The sequence below is a fragment of the Stegostoma tigrinum genome, chromosome 22, assembly GCF_030684315.1.
Source record: "Stegostoma tigrinum isolate sSteTig4 chromosome 22, sSteTig4.hap1, whole genome shotgun sequence".
NCBI lineage: Eukaryota > Metazoa > Chordata > Chondrichthyes > Orectolobiformes > Stegostomatidae > Stegostoma > Stegostoma tigrinum.
In genome coordinates this window covers 26,435,036-26,453,132 of record NC_081375.1, presented here as the reverse complement: position 1 = coordinate 26,453,132, position 18,097 = coordinate 26,435,036, and the positions used below count along the sequence as shown (strand labels likewise).

The 18,097-nt window shown below is 41.0% G+C and overlaps 1 protein-coding gene across 1 annotated transcript in view; it reads right to left on the bottom strand.

Moving 5' to 3' along the window:
- Positions 1-15,248, bottom strand: part of ttyh2 (tweety family member 2) — a 135,638-nt gene extending 120,390 nt beyond the window's left edge. Inside the window, exon 1 of the mRNA XM_048555650.2 lies at positions 14,972-15,248. Coding sequence (XP_048411607.2) covers positions 14,972-15,097 — 126 coding nt within the window. The 5' untranslated portion in view covers positions 15,098-15,248. The remainder of the gene's footprint in view (positions 1-14,971) is intronic.
- Between the last annotated feature and the right edge of the window lie 2,849 nt (positions 15,249-18,097).

Sequence of the window (18,097 nt, the reverse complement as noted above, 5' to 3'; positions counted from 1 at the left end):
ATGGAACATGAGGATGAGGGGGGTTCTGTTTTGGTTGTTATTGTGGTGAGGGGGTGTGAGGGTTGAGTTGCGGGAAATGCGGGAGACACGGTAGAGGGTGTTCTCGACCACAGGCGGGGGGGGGGGGGGGGGGGGGTGGGGAGAGTTGTGGTCCTTGAAAGTCAAGGACATCTGAGATGTGCGGGAGTGGAATGCCTCATCCCTGGGAGCAGATGTAGCAGAAGCAAAGGAATTGGGAAATAGGGGATGGCATTTTTGCAGGAAGGTGGGTGCGAGGAGGTGTATTCTAGGTAATGCTCAAACATTAATGCTCAGACATTTCTTCTCCAGGATAGTCTTTAATCATACTTCCCACCCCCACAAACTTTACACAAAGTTAACCTCACCATCATTCATCAAAAAGCCTGACCCTCGATCCATCACAAATTCACTCTTTCAAATCCCACCATCTTTCCACAACGTCTTTGCTGTAATCCTCAAGGCAGTCCCACACAAGTTTGACACGGTCAACCATTTCATCCCCTACATTGTCCAAGTTCTTGAGACTATTTGCATCTGGGTCTATGCCTATCTATTAAAAGAGATATTACATTTGTGATAAAGACATATAGTTTATCATCATCAAGTGAGAATTTTGAAATGAAAGTAGAGGTAAATTAGATTTGTAGTTTATATTGCTATAATTTATTTTTGCTAAGAAAGAGGTACAGTAAATTAAAAATCAGTTCCAGTTAAGTGCCTAGCAGGATAGCTGTGATGTGAATCGATGAAGTGCTTACAGCGTTGAATATATATGACAGACAGAGAACACAGACGAAATGCCACTTTTTTAAAAAAAGGTTAGGTCAGAATCAGACTTCAGTTCAGAATGGTTTCATCTTAACAGAAAGTTTTGTAAAGTCTTCAAGGTATGCAAGCTTGTCTACAAGTTGTCAAACTGAAAACAGGTTTAGGTCAGCCATCAGCTGGGATAATAACCATGACTAATAATTTCTTTACTTCCTGTCCTACAATATTATTTTCATATCTCTCTTTGCCTGTTCCTCTTTTTCACTTACAAGTTACCAAAAGGAAATACTTTCGTTTTCAAATGCCATCTTCCTAGGATACCTTCACTTTGAATCATTTCTTCCACAATTTTGGCTAATGATTCTCATGTTGATTGGTCTTACACAAATTTGCACAGTAGATTGAAATATGTATCGTTGGTGAAATCTGTGTTTGGGTCACTGATCTAAACTATATTTAAACGCATTAGTGACACATTTGTCAAAAACAATAGTATTCTCAGCTGTGTAACAACTCTGCAATATTACTTACTCATAATAGCCTGAGACACCCATTTAATTGTATTGTGCTTCTGCAACACAGCAATGAAAGAGCTGAAAATGCACTGGTATAAAGTGTGGTTGCTCGTAATCCATCTAGAAAGACTTGCATTTATAAGCACTTTTCATGACAATCTCAGGACGTCCCTGTAGCATCTCACCAACATCATCTGTTAAAAGTGTTGAGTCAAATGGTCTATATCAGCCCCCTCCCGAGGTCCCCAGCAACACAGATATCAGTCTTCAACTGATTCAATTCATTTCATCTGATATCAAGAAACAGCTGAAGACATTGGATACTGCAGAGACTATGGGCCCTGACAACGCTTCAGCAATAGAACTGAAGGCTTATCATCTAGAACTTGCCATATGCCAAACCAAGCTGTTCTAATACAGCTACATGACAATGTGGTCATTCTGTGCACAAAAAGCAAGTCAAATGCCAAATATAAATCAGGCAGTTATCAGCCTATCAGTCTACACTCAGTCATTAGGAAAGTGACACTAAGGGTCACTGACCATGATATCAAGCAGCCCTTACTCAGTACTAATCTACTCACTTGATGCTCAGCTTGGATTCCACCAAGGTCACTCGGCTTCTGACCTCATTACGGTCTTGGTCCAAATATGGATGAAAGAGAACTGAGGCGAGAGTCACTGCTCTTGACATCATTTGATCGTGTATGGCATCAAGGAGCACTCGCAAAACTGGAGTTAATGAGAATGAGAGGGAAATTTCACTGATGCTTGGGTTCATACCTAGCAAAAAGGAAGAGCCTTCCGACTGTTGGAAAGCATTCATTTCTGAACCATGGCAACACTGCAGGGTTCCTCAGGATAGTGTCCTAGACCCTACCATCTTTAGCTGCTTCCTCAATGGCTTGCGCTCATAAGTCAGAAGTATGATATTTGCTGATATTCACAATATTCAGCCCCAGTCACTACTCTGCAGATACTGAAGCAATGTTCCCTCTAATTTTTGTGCTGCTGCACAGGCCCCTGAAGTTCGTTCAAGGCCGTAGCTTCCAGGGACGCTATGTGTTGGCCCACCGATCAGCATGTACGGAGCTCCCCAGCTGGTGCGCAGTCACACAGCTTATAGGAAACATTGGGAACAGTTTGTGATCCTATGCATCAAGACCGGTACAATGTCCAGGAATGGGTTGCAACATTCATATCACACAAGTACCACACAATGACCATCACCAGCAGGAGATTTTAACCACCATACCTTGAAGTTTAATGGCTTTACCATCAACAAATACCCCCTACCAACATCATCAGGGTTACCACTGACCAGAAACTGAGATGCATTAGCCCTATATAATTGTACACATATCAAGGTTGGGTGAGAGCCGAGATACGCGCTGCCTGTCTACTGTCTACAAGGCACAAGTCAGGAGTGTGATGGGATACTCCACTTGCTTGGATGAGTGCACATCCAACAGCACTCAAGTAACTTGACACCATCCAGAACAAAGCAGCCTGTTTGATTGAGACCACCTCAACCACCTTCAACATTGATGCACTGCAGCAACTTACCAAGGCTTCTTTGATAGCAACTTGAAAACCCACAGCCTCTACCACCTGGAAAGACAAGGGGAGCAAATGCATGGAACCATTACCACCTACAATTTCCTCTCCCAATTCCCACACCATCCTAACCTGAATACCAGCATTCCTTCACTGTTTTGAGTCAAAATCCTTGAATTCACTTCCTAATAGCACTGTGGGCATTTGTAAACCCCAAGGAAGACAACAGTTCAAGAAGACAACACATGACTATTTTTTTCCAGGGCAATATGGGTTATCAGTAATTGCTGGCCTTGTCAAGAATGCCCGCATTCTCAAATAAAAATTGAAAAACTTCTTTTGAAGCACAATCACCGTTGTCATCATTGTGTGTACAGCAAGCTCCAATGAATAATAATATGATAACAATCAGGTAATTATTTTCATGATGATGAAGGGTTCACATGAAGAGGACATCAGAGATTACTTCCTCTTTTAAAAACCCCCAGAAGTTGGGACTTTCTTTCAGCAGAAAAGACTAACTAGAAGGAATCACTTGTACAGAATTTAGACAAAGAAGAATACACAGGGAAAATAAATCAGAGATCATTAGTTTACTCAAAGCAAATCAAAACTTTATATACAATTTACTAGCATTACTGCATCCAATGTGTAATATGCTTATGTATGTATAAGGTTCTAAAAAAACATTTTTGCCAATTTCAGGCATATTTAACTCTATTTCAAATACACATAAAGACTGCAGACGGACACTACAATAGCAGAAAATATAATTTGGCTGGAATTTTCTTTTCCTGTAGGTTCAGTTCAAATCAGATCTTATTATATTAAACATTATGCAGTGCCAATTCTGGATAAGACACTTACAGCAAAGTAGGATGGACAAATGAATTAGTGTTTATGTTTTGTCGCATTTGTTTTTGCAGGGACATTTAAAACTTCGGTCTCAGATCGCATTTCTTTCCTCGCTGTTTGTACCAGTTCTGTTTCAGGAATACAACTCCATTACAGATTAACAATCCGTAGGTGATTCTACTTTGCCCACTGGGAATGTCTTCCCGATGCTGCTGCAGTTTAGTCATCCTGTTTGATACTTGTGGATCACAGCTGTCCCATTCCTTGTCTATTATTTAATCTTCAAAAAACCCTGAATAATACTGAAGACATTTTAAATGGATTAGTCTATAAAATGGCAAGTTTTCTTCTTAATTGTGGTCTCCCTAGACCATGCATATAACTAACACCATACCACCATGTATATTGTTGCAGATGGCTGTGAGAAACTTCCCTTGGGATTGACTTGAATACTTTCCCTTTCTCACAGGAGAAAAGTGGTTCCTGCAAAAACCTCCCCCAAAAACAGCTGAGGTCAAAACACATTCGACCATCATCAATGCTACAGAAGTGGTGAACTGAATGTAGATTGCCACACTCCATACTGCAACACTCTTCTAATGTGTTGCTCCACTTAGCAATTCCGTAAATAGTATTGATTTTAGATAAATTATGAACTTCTTTCTAATGCACACCAAAGACAACATTGTTGACATTTATTAAACCGAGGCTTTTGTAAAACTCAATTTAGTATTTCTATCTAATAACTTGCTGGGTGTGACAATCTACTTTGACTTTTAAAATCCACGTGATCCTTTAAAAACTACTTTGTTCAGATGTGCTAAATCACTGAACTAAGACTATTTTAAGCTTATGGACCTGTACTTCATGTGGGATGAAACAACTGTTTTAATAAAGTAAATGCTCTTTTGTTCTCAGGAAATATTATGGCATAATGCACAATTTTGTGTTTAATTTTGCTCACAAGCATCCCAATATTTTCCTGGAGCATGGGGATTTCAGCTGGTGATAATACTTTTAATAATCACTTACATAAATGAATCTGCCAGTGTAAACTATAAAGCTCATTAACCTCAAATCACTCCTATTGTTCAATACTGATAAAGCTCCAAATAATGTACTGACTGCAGTATGCAACAACTATTCAGTGCATTGACCAATTCAGCCTCCAGAAGTGCAGTACATTGATCTTGAGGATTGAACACAAGACTTGATCGAATGCCATCTCAAGACAGTGATCCTTCTTTTCTTACAATTAACTCACCAGATCCCATCTGCCACAAAACCCACATCTATATCTTGCTGTATAGCAAAAGCTAAACAGCTGCAACAAACCCCTAAATCAATGGCGACACATTTCCCTCGTCTCATGATACAGGGTTTGTTATAGCTCAGATCTAGTATAGTATTAAGATCGTGAGGTATAGGAGCAGAGTTAGGCTGTTTGGCTCATTGAGCCTGCTCCACCATTCAACCATGACTGATATGTTTCTCAACCCCATTCAATCCTCAAGCCTTGTACAATCTCAGCAGTCTCTGCTCACGTATTCTAGCCCTCTTTAACCGAATGGTAACATTGTATTTGCCTTCCTAACTGTTAAAATGCAAGTTCAGTTGACCGGTTAGGGCAGCACGGTGGCTCAGTGGTTAGCACTGCAGCCTCACAGCGCCAGGAACCCGGGTTTAATTCCAGCCTCAGGTGACTGTCTGTGTGGAGTTTACACATTCTCCCCATGTCTGCGTGGGTTTCCTCCGGGTGCTCTGGTTTCCTCCCACAGTCCAAAGATGTGCAGGTTGGGTGAATTGGCCTTGCTAAATTGCCCGTAGTGTTCAGGGGTGTGTGGACTATTGGTCTGGGTGGGATACTTCAAGTGGTGCTGTGGGCTTGTTGGGCCAGAGGGCCTGTTTCCACACTGTGGGGAATCTAATCTAATCTTAAGAGAAATCTGAACTAGGGCTCCCACGTTCCTTTATGCTTCAGATTTCCAAAGCCCTTCCCCTTTTAGAAAACAGTCTACACCTCTTCCTACTGAAGTATGTAATCTCACCTTTTCCTGGACTGTAATACATCTGCCATTTCTTTGACCATTCTCTCAGCCTGGCAAGTCCTTCTGTGACCTCTGTGCCTTCTCAACACTACCTGTCCTTCCACCTATCTATGTCATCTGCAAACTTAGCAACAATGTCCTCAGATCCTTCATGCAAATCATTAACGTTTAATGTGAATAGTTGTGGTTCCAGTACTGATCCCTGTGGAACTTCACTATTCACTAGCTGCCATCCTGAAAAAGGCCCCTTTATCCCTACTGTCTGCCTTCTGCCAGTTGGCCAATCCTCTATTCACTTACAGTTCACCTGTGAGGTTACGCTTTTGTGCTGAGCCTCTGATCCTTGGCTTCAATTGACCCAGTTAAAAATATCCTTGCAAACTATAAGTCAAAAAAAGCAAGCAGAAAGCACCTCTTTCCTCTGCACCGAATTCCCAAGCTGCCTCTAAATTCCCCAACTCTCTCCTTTCTCAGGCTCTGTCTCAGTCTGGATGTGATCTCTTCTTCCTGATGGTGATAAGCTGCATTCAAGTCAATTAAACCACAGCAATTTCAATTGGCATCAACTTGATATTTCATTTTGGGTATAAAAGTACTCACAACAACAGATTAAATAAAAACTAGAAAATATAAGTTACTTCATTGATCTATTCTCTTTTCCTGGCGATCCAAAATATGCTACGCACTTGTGATATAACAAGTCTCTCAAGCAGTACCAGCCTTGATTAAACAATACTGAGTTAAAATATCATGGGTTCAAATCCAAACACAGAAACTTGAATACAATCTACGCTTACACTCCAATACTGCTTTGAGACAGCACAGCATTCTGCAGGTTGTAGGCCACCTGATTACATGTCAAACTGAGACTTCTCTCTTTACAGAAAAATGTTAAAAAAGCCAACGGGCACTATACAAAGAGTAAAAAAGTTATCGCCATGACATGGTTAACAATCTTTCAATTAGTACCTACAAGAAATAGTTGGGCATTTAAAAGAGCATATTGTGAGCAAATTGGCTGCTGTGTTTCTACATTAAACAATGTATACATTTCAAAAGTATTTAACTGAGTATAAAACAGGTACCCTGGAATTATGAAAGACTCAATAGAAATGCAAGTCTCTTGATTTTAAATATTTCTCGCTGAAGGCAACTTCCCCCACACATTTTTTTTGATGCATCGTAATAACATAATGGCTAAAGATAAACTTCGTACAAAAATTAGTATTGACATCCTGGAAATGAGGCACATTCAAGCATTCAAACATTTAAAAACAGAATGCATTAGTTTCATCATCTCTGCTTTGGCCAGTTTGGGTCCTTTGCCTGCTTGTTTGCCCAGGACATCATTGAAACCAGGCATGTTGTACAACAAAAACAATGAATCCTTTCAAACAAAAACTGCTGCTCTTTTCAAAAAAAATCAGGTTGCAAAATAACACAATTAGATTCTGTCACTCACGAATCAACGTTTATCACAGATTTGGTTTTAAATCTATTATTCGTTCTAATCATCAGCAAATCTTAAAGCAGTGGGAATGGTCATACAAGGAGAATAAAAATCAACAATGAAATTGATTTTATTGTGGTTTTTGTTTAAAAAAAAGCACCAACATTTGTGATGCCTTTAAGCAAAAGCAATTTAGAACAGAAGTTTGGGCCCGTCTTGCCACTTCTAAAACAAACAAAGCAAAGTTCACTTGGAGCCACATGATGATCACTCAGACATGACAGAGTTAGTAACTGGCCGAAGTAAGTCATAAGATCCTGGAGTCATATAATAGAAAATAATTTAACCATGAACTAAGCAGGAGCCCAAAGTATGGCTTACAGCTGTGTGAAGAGGTGCAAGTGTAGTCAAAGAAGCACAACAGAAGATTTCTCATTTCTCGTGATGTTCTGAACATTGTAAACAATACTAGCATGTTCCAGGATATACTTCACGTCAGGGCTATATGCTCCCAGGATGTCTTGAAGCTCTTCAGGAATCACTTTAAAGTATCGTTACTATATAAACAAACCCAGCCCTGAACCTTGCACCAAGAAGATCAAGCAGTTAATCTGTTTTTGGTCATGCTGTTTGCATCAGAAAACACCTTAGTCTTTTTTTCCCCCCCTTAATAGTAGCAGGAAACACCAGACCAAACATATGTGACCTTAACCTAACACCTCATCTATCTTGAGAGCTACAGACAACGCAGTCCTTATTCAACACTTTACTGAAGAATCAGTCAGAAGTCACACAATACCACATTATACTCAACAGGTTTATTTGAAATCATAAGCTTTCGGAGTGTAGATCCTTTGCCACCTGGTGACGAAGGGGCGACGCTCCGAAAGCTTGTGATTTCAAATAAACCTGTTGAACTATAACCTGGTGTCATATGACTTCTGACTTAGGCCACCCCAGTCCAACACCAGCACTCCCACACCTGAAGAATCAGTTCTTTTTAATAAACCATTATAAGCACACGGTATATTAAAAGACAACCAAAACACATGCAAAATTAGTTATTTCAGTTAATACTCGACTTGGTCTACATTTCCAAAACGTAAAGAACCTTCAGTACACTGCATCGTTAATAAACATATTATTGTTTATTGCATTGATGGAAGCTCCAGATGTGTGACTGCAAGAAGTTAGAATTGGTGCCTTGCAGAATAAAGATGTTTTTAACCAACCTACAGAGATGTGTTACAACACAACTATGGAGCATCTGGGACTTGAACCCAGGCCTTTTGGCTCAAAGGTAGGAACACCACCATTGTGCCATAAGAGCCCACAAAATCAACCAATCTGTTCATGGATCTTCTAACACACTTGTGGAGCAAATTTCAACCTGTGCATTGGGGCTCATGAGTTAGGGACACTACCACTGTGCCACAAGAAACTAAACCAACTACCAAATGGTTTATAACAGCAGCAGCACCTGCTCTTCTCAATCTGCTAATCAACCAAAAAAAGGTCAAGTCTATTTAAATCACTGGAACATTTCCTTCAACATTGTACTACCAGTTGCTGCTTTGTCACATTTGCAGCACAACAGCTGGCACACAGCAACACACAGATAATTCAGCGTGTAAACTGAGACTCATCACAACAGTTCCATCAACATCAAAGCTGACTTATCAACATTCATAAAGCTATTACAATTAGCGACGCTGTTTAAAATCTTCAGTGTCGAATAGAACCACGTATCACTTTAAAAAAGCCAAGGACCAAGATGCTGAATACTTTACTGATAATATTTAATTTTCATTAAGTAAGTCTGTGAGCAACTCCAGAAAAATTTGAATTATCCCGGGCTCATTGATTGTGTGCGTTTAGGTTATAAAGTCAGATGCTTAAAATATTACAGTATTATTTGTTGTTTAAGTATTGGAAATAGCTTCATTATATGAAATATAAAACTAATTCTGTTCCACCCCCAATTCTGCCCATTCTTCAAGTTTATTTTTAGTTCAATTCAATTGATTTGCATTTCTTTTCCTGCTCCAACGCGGCTAAGAAAATAAAACCTTATGTCACAATGACATAAAAGGCAACATCAAAGCATCATTCTCTACACATTAACAATTGCATACCACTCCCTATAAATCTGCCAATAAAATGGTAACGATGTTATGATTGACTTGCTCACATTATTGATGCAAACAGATCAATGTGAGATGCTTTGATGTATTTGATCATGAACGAACAACTGACTAATCAATATACTCATTCAGAGGAATATTAACATTGCAGTCACAAAAATGAAAAAGTGCATTTTCAAGCAGTTAAAAGTCACTTTAAAAAGTCACAGATTTTCCCCACAGGAAATTTGAATTTCATCCTTGCCAGGACAGAAAAATTAGAATTGCTATGTACATTTGAAGTGAAGCCAAGTTAACCATGCAGGATGTCCACTGATAACATCAACAGTCTGTGGAACATTATCCAGAAAATCAACAAAACATATTTAAATAAGAATGAGTGTAATCAACGGTTTGAGGACAGCATTCAAAGTTAAGTTGAAGCAGAAATTTGAATTTTCACATCTTCTCTTCAGAAATAAGGCAGGGCAAATGACTGAAGTGTTAGTAGGGGAACACTTTGGCACTAGTGATCATAATTTTATTAAGTTTAAAATAGTTAGGGAAAAGGGGGGCCCTTCTATAAAAGTTAACGCTCTTAACTGGAGCAAGGCAAATTTTAATGTATGAAACAATAACTTTCAAATATTGATTGGAGTAAACTATTTGCAGGTAAAGAGACAACCGACAAGTGGGAGGCTTTCAAAGGTGCGATAACGAAAGTTCAGAGGCACTATGCTCCTGTGAGAATGAAGGGAGAGGCTGGTAAGATTAGGGAACAATGGATGAACAAAAATATGGATGTTCTAGTCAAGAATAAGAAAGAACCACTTATTAGATATAGACAACTGGGTTCAAATGGATCTCTTGACAAGGATAAAGATTGTAGGGGCATTCTTCAGAAGGAAATCAGGGGAGCAAAGACAGGATATGGGATTGCCTTAACAGATAGGGTTGAGGATAATCCAAAGTGATTCTACCAGTACATTAAGAACAAAAGAGCAACTAAAGAGAGAACAGGGCCCTTTAAACATCAGCGAGGTCATCTATGTGTTGAAACTCAGGCATTGGGAGAGATACTAAGTGAATATTTCACATCAGTTTTTACTTTTGGGGAAAACATGGAGGCTAGAGAACTCAGAGAAATCAATATTGATGTTTTGAAAACAGTACCCACTACAGAAAAGGAAGTACTGAGGTCTTAGAAAACAAAGGTGTATAAATCTGCAGGGCCTGATCAAGTGGATACCAGAATGTTGTGGGAAGTTAGGGAGGAAATTGCAAATCCTCTAGCAAAAGTATTTGCATCATCTATAAACACGGGTAAGGTGCTGGAGGTCTGGAGGGAGGCCAATGTGGCATCTTTATTTAAGAAAGGCTGTAAGGAGAAGCCTGGAACTATAGACCTGTGAGCCTGCCATCAGTGGTGTTTCAGTTGTTGGAGGTAATTCTGAAAGAAAGGATTTACATGAACTTTGAGAGACAAGGACAGATAGGGATAGTCAGCATGGTTTTGTGCAAGGGAAATCTGTCTCACAAACTTGTAAGATTTTTGAGGAAGTAACCAAAATGATTGATGAGGGTAGATCAGTAGTCATTGTTTACAGGGGCTTTAGTAAAGCCTTTGACAAGGTTCTATATGGTATACAAATTAGTAAAGTTAGATCACATGGGATTCAATGTGAGCTTGCCAATTGGATACAAAATTGGCTTGAGTATAGGAGATAGATGATGGTGGTGGTGGAGGTTTGTTTTTCAGACTGGAGGTCTGTGATCAGCAGTGTTCCACAGGGATCAGTACTGGGCTTGCTTTCGTTTGTCATTTATATAAACGATTTGGATGAGAATATAAGAGACATGGTTAGTAAGTTTGTGGATGAGGCCAAAATTGGTGATATAGTGGACAGTGAAGAAGGTCATCTATGATGACAAAGGAATCTTGATCAATTGGGTCAATGGGCTGAGGAGTGGCACATGGAGTTTAATTTGGCTAAATACGAGGTATTATATTTGGTAAAACAAACAATGGCAGTTCTTATACAATTAATGGTTGGGCCCTAGGTAGTATTGTAGAATAGAGACACCTAGGGGTACAGGTAGATAATTCCTTGACGTTTACATCACAAGTTGACAGGGTGGTTAAGAAGGTGTTTAGCACGCTTGCTATCATTGCTAAATCCTTTGAATATAGAAGTTGGGATGTCAAGTTGAGGTTGTACAGGATGTTGGTGAGGCCTCTTCTGGAGTACTGTGTGCAGTCTGATGACCCTGCTATAGGAAGGATATTATTAAATTGGAGAGGATTCAGAAAAAAATTTACCAGGGCATTGCTGGGAATAGAGGGTTTGAGTAATAAAAGTAGCCTGGGACTTTTTGCACTGGAGCATGGGGTTTGAGGGGTGACCTTATAGAGGTTGATAAAATCACGAGGGGCACAGGTAAGGTGAGTAGCAAGGGTCTTTTCCCTGGAGTGGGTGAGTTCAAATCTAGGGGACATATTTTTAAGGTGAGAGAAGAAAGTTTTAATAAGTACATGAGGGGCAACTTTTTTACATAGAGTGATTTGTGCATGGAATGAACTGTCAGTGGAAGTTGTGGATGCAGGTAGTTACAAAATATAAAAGATAACTGGATAACTGCATGAATAGGAACGGTTTGAAGGGATATGGGCCACATGCAGGCAATTGGGATTAGTTTAGTTTGGGAACAAGGTCAGTATGGACTAGTTGGACTGAAGGGTCTATTTCCATGCCATGTGACTCTATCAGTCCATCTAAATAAGGGTAAAATTACACAAGGCGTTCTGTAAAAATGCTCTCATATTCACTCCAAGCCTTTAGAATGATGCTAATTTTGTACTTTGCAGCCAAAGGCAAATTGTTCCAGAGCTGCTTATTAATGCAACATTCAACTGACACATAGCAGTGGGTTAAACCTTCTTGATGAATTTCTCACCATTGAAATTTCAACAAGAACTACAAGTCAATCATGAGATTTCTGGAGGAAATGAGAAAAGATGGGAAAAATTTGGGAATGCAGCTTGGAAAAATATGCAAAGTATTTCAATCTCAAGCCAATATGGTTAACCTGTGATAAATAATGCGAATATAATAGCAGAATGTATTTTGGAATGAAGAATCAAATGACTTGTATATGAAGCACACTTTGTAATTGATACAAGTGTAATTTTATATATATGAATGGAAGTATATGAAGGCTTCAGCATCATTAAGGAGGAATAATTTTAAACTTTTGTATTTTCTTCTAATGCTTCAGTAAAATTTGCTGCATTACGCAGATGAAGATAACTGCAATATGTTCTGGATGTAAAATCCATGGCACGGTGTCTGTGGTTAGCACTGCAGCCTCACAGCACCAGGGACCCCGGTTCAATTCCAGCCTCACGCACTGTCTGTGTGGAGTTTGCACATTCTCACCGTGTCTGTGTGGGTTTTCTCCCAGTGCTCCGGTTTCCTCCCACAGTCCAAAGATGCACAGGCTAGGTGGATTGGCCATGCTAAATTGGCTGTAGTGTTCAGGGGTGTGAGAGTTATGGGGGATGGGTCTGGGTGAGATGATCCAAGTGGCAGTGTGGACTTGTTGGGCCAAAACAGCCTGTTTCCACACTGTAGGGAATCTAACAGGATCATAATAAATATCAGAATTTGCATTTTGGACTGAGTAATACAACCTAGCAATAGAAGATTGTCTGGTATTAGTTCATAGTTTTTAGTCATGCATGCCTGATGTCTACCTTACAATCTTGAAAAACTTGAAGCTATAGTTTCACAACAATAATTAATGCAACAACTTTCTTTTACAAAATTGACATTAGACTTTAACTAACACAAACATTACTTTATTTTTAAATTCCAAGGGACAAATCACAATATGACCGTTACCACAACAGCTAAACTTGACAATTAAATGTGGAGAACGGCAGGTAGGTATTGAAATGGAATTTTCTTAAATCTATGTTACTACAATTGAAAGTTTTAATAGCCCCAGATTTTGACACTTTATATTGGAAAAATCTAAACAGATCATTTCCTGCATTCATCATTTAATTGCTCGAGTAAAAAACCCGAGCCTTACTTCCTTTCAATTAACTGCATTAAATGCCCTCTTTGAACTTTACGATTACATTTAAAATGCATAGCTCACATTGTTTTTATTACAGACATCACAAAGGATTTCCTTTTATGAATCAAATTCTTTTGAAAATCATTTGAAGGCTAGTTCATAGCCTTACTGCAAAAAATGTCATGAACCTGGGAACTCTGGCTGACTTTCCTTGTTAGTCTGAGAATGAGGCCAAATACACACCATTCCCATGACAGAGGGATGTTAGCTCTGTGACTGAGTCTGGGATTTCCTGGTCTTCCTGGCTTGGTTCCAACTATTCAATATATTTGTTCATTCTAGATTATATTCTCCAAGACCTACTTTATCAAGAAAACACATCTTCCTTGGAAACTTGAGGGGCTGCTAATTCCTCAATATTTTTCTATTCTTCACAATTTATTCAATTCAGTTAAAATCATTTTAAATTTACCAGTGAAAAGTTAAAAAGCACCATTGTGAATAAAACATTATTAAATATAGTACAACTCAGCAAACAAAGAACAAAAACAGCTGCTTAGGAAACACCTTTAAGTTGATTTCTATAGTTGTAAAGGTAAAAAATCACAGCATGATCCACATAAGAATTTTATACATTGTATAATATCACATCTGTGTAAAAACAATGCAGAAGTCCATCAGGGAGCGAGACAAGATCTAAGAGAGACCTGGGTAAGATGTTGGACGTCAGGATGGGAGAGGTACTAAAAATATACTGCATGTTGTAGTAGTGGGAGCTTATTTCTCAGTTTTAGAAAAATCATTTGAGGACTTAGAAGCAGCGGGCAGCCAATCAAATCTTCAACATGCAAATCCTTGCCCTTTACCCACTGTGCGACATGGCAAGAAACAGGCAGACAGGTGGGCAGTGGAGTAAAGTCTGACAGGGATATGGGTTTAAAATTGTATCAGAGATAATACAGACACAGGTTGTCAAATACACAGATATGGTGTTGGGAGAGAGGGTGACAGATAGGCAGATGCAGGGCAAAGATAAGTAGATAGATGCAGAGAGAAGAAAGGTGGATTCTGTGTGGCTCAGACAAACATGCATGCGATGGTACAATCAGACCAAGACAGGCAGATGCAAAGGGAGGCATGATCAGACAGAGGGGCAGACATGGGTGGAGGGCAGCACAGGCAGGGAATTGGAAGCAGAGGGGTGGAGACAGGTAAGCAGGCGTGGAGGGTGGGGCCCATACAGGCCCAATTCGGGTAACCATCAGTCATACAAGTAGTTTGAGGGGTTGCACAGTCAGACAAGCTGAAGTAAGAGGGTGGATGCGAACAGGTAGACAGGGGAGTGAGAGTGTGTTGGGGGACAGAGACAGACTGGAAGGCACACAGACACAGGAGTGGGTTGAGGGGGGGGGGGAGGGGGGGGGGCAGAGAGACCGGTGGACAGGGGAATGGGTTGGGAGGACAGAGACAGGCACGGCGTCACACATAGAGACAGACAGACAAACATACAAAGTAGTGAGACAAACAGACCAAGTGCGGAGAGTCCCTGACCTGCTGGTAGTTGCCATCCTGCGGGTTGAAGGTGCTGTCAACTGGCTGCAAGCGGAGGTTGACATGCGGGAAGTTGTGTAGCCAGTAAGTCCACCACGGAGCGATATAATCCACCCGGGAAGCCATCGGGAGCAGGGAATGCTCTCCCCCCCAGGTGGGGGGGGGGGGGGGTAAGAGTCCCACACACACGGGCAGACGCAGCGGCGCTGCTGTCTCGCTCAGAGACACCAGCTCGAGCTCAGCCCCGATCCCCACAATGAGCCGGAACACGGGCGCATCCCCGAGACACAGCCGGCCCGCGCTTCCGCCTCGGTGACGCGCACCGACCCCGCGTGCACGCGCCTTGTGAACATAAACTCAGCGCTCCCGGGAGCATTCTCCCACCGCCAGTTCCGGAAAGAGGGAACATCAATGAAGACATTTCCAGATGGGGCTCTCGGCGAGTTAACCACCTTAAACTGTTGGACATTTCAGGACAATCTGAGATGCCCCTGGGGGTGGGGGTGACCCTCTCCTGCCCAACCGGTGATAGTAATGGGTCCTAACGCTTTCAACCCTCTCAGGTTGAATTTGGGGGCTCCCTGCTCCAGCTAAGAACCCCCCCCCAACACACTCAGGTTGAATGGGGAGGGGTTCCCTGCTCCTGCCAAGAAACGCCCCCAAACTCAGGTCGAATGGGGGGAAAACCCTGCTCCAGCACCACCCCCCCACACTCAGGTTGAATGGAGATGTTCCTGCTCCATGCCCCCACACTCAGGTCGAGTGGGGGCGGGGGTGTCTCCCTGCTCCAGACCCCCACACTCAGGTTGAATGGAGGAGATCCTGATCTATGCCCCACACACGGTTGAATGGAGATGTTCCTGCTCCATGCCTCACACACCCAGGTTGAATGGGTGGGGGGTTATATCCCTGCTCCAGGCCCCCAAACAGGTTGAATGGAGGGGTTCCTACTCCAGCTTCCCCCCACCCAGGTGGAATGGGGGGTGGGTCTCTGCACCGGGGACGCCAGGTGAAGCGAGGTCAGAGTCATTCTGAAGCTGCAAGCTCACACACTACCAAGGAGAAAATATGTGAGCCCTTTAATTAACGTGAAAACAACAGGGCCTGCGTGTGAAATGAGATAACACAGTGAGGAGCTAGAGGAACACAGCAGGCCAGGCAGCATCACAGGAGCAGGAAAGTTGACCTTTCTGGCAGCGTCCCGACCTGAAACGTTAACTTTCCTGCCCCCCTGATGCTGCCCGGCCTGCTGTGTTATCTCTGACTCCAGCATCGGCAGTTCTTACTATCTCTGCGTGTGAAATGTCCGGTTTTCTTTAAAATGCTGGAAACGTGCAAATATTAAACCGCAGATATCGATTGCACATCAGTTCGGTGAGCTAATAAACAGTAATGGTACGATATTATTTGTCTTTCAAATGAGCAGATGCTGCTAAGTGCAGAACAATGGAGCTCTATTTTGATGAGATGGACCATCGTTGGCAAGTTTTGCTGGCTTTTCCGGCTGGATAGTATGTTTTAGCAGTATAAGCGTGGTCTCCATGTATAACAAGTACTGTTGATGATTCAAGCAAGTGGCTTGTCTGTTCATGTCCTAGTGAGACAGGGCAGTGGTTTTATTTGATACCCTCTATATCGGGTTTCTTCCCTTCTCCTAGTTCATATTTCTAATTGGCTTTCCTTTCCACACTTGTTCTCTGCAATAGCCAAATGACAGGCGAGCTGTTTGTCTTTTACACTACTTGGTCAAAGAATGAGATCCCAGTGCAAGTCCCTGGCAAACAGCACTGGTAGCACCTTGCCAATCAGAGAAGGTTCCCAAATCTACCTGCAACTTCATAAAAACATTATCTTGAAAGTAGAAGCTCAAGTGAAATACCAGAATCACAAACACATCAAAAATTCTATTTGTCATCTCTTGTTTTTGGTCTTCCAAAAATAACAAAAATCCTTTCAAAAGATTTCAAAGGGAAGTAGGCAATTAAACGTATTCTAAATTAAATTTGTTCGCCTTAAGGGGCTGTTGTCCATTAAGTTTTACTCTGTTGTTCTATCAAACCACAAAATGATTTTGCAAGTATAAAACAGTGCATACAATCCATCTGGCAAGAATTTCATAAAAGTCAGATGGTAATGGTCTTAATGACTAAGATTCACTAAGTACTGCACATGCTGGAAGCCAGCATCAACAAGTGTGGAGCTGGACAAGTACAACAGGTCAGAATCAGAGGAACAGGAAAGTCAATGTTTTAGCCCGAAACATTAACTTTCCTGCTTCTCTGATGCCGTCTGACCTGCTATGCTTGTCCAGGTCCATGAGTACTGGTCTTAATATTGAGAGAGACACACATAAGATACAGAATTCACCAGGTATCATCTCCATTTATTGTTTTCTGGAGCCAATACAGACGAAACGTCTGAAAACTAACCTTCCAGCTCAGCGAGCAAACTCACATCCAATACAGTTAATTCAGAAACCCTAGGTATTTTTTAATTCTCATATTAAGGGCAACATAATTCAAATGTCTTTGTTTAGCCTGTTTTAGAATTAGAATCAGAATTAGATTTTATTGTCACATTTACCCAAGTACAGAAGTACAAGTAAGGTGAGAAGTGTACAAAGTCAACGTTCCCAGCATTATCTTAGGTATAAAGAAACCTAGGTACAAAATCTTAGGTATAAAGTAGAAAAATAAAGAAACGAGGTTCAAAGTTAAACACTACAATTCTTCTTAGTATTAAGTAGAAGAATAAACTTAAAGTTTCAAGTCTTTCTTAAGTTCTTAGCCATGCTTGGCTTGTACTTCCTACAAGGGTGCAATCTCTTCCGCTTTGGCCTGCTCTCCAGGAGTCTCCGGGCTACCTACTGTTGTGACCACTGCAGATGCCAAGGAACTCCACATTGAGCCCAGTGTGGGAAGAGTGAGACCAATCTCCAACTGTCTAAGTCCCAAACCAATCGCCCAGCCACTTCCATGCTCTGGACCCAATGAATTTGCAATGAACATCAAATTATTAAGTCCAGAAACAAACTGATTTTAATTAACATTTGTTGTTAGATTATTAAGCATTGGGAACATGAAATGTTTCAAAGTCAAAGACGACTGTATGCATTAAAAATGTGCC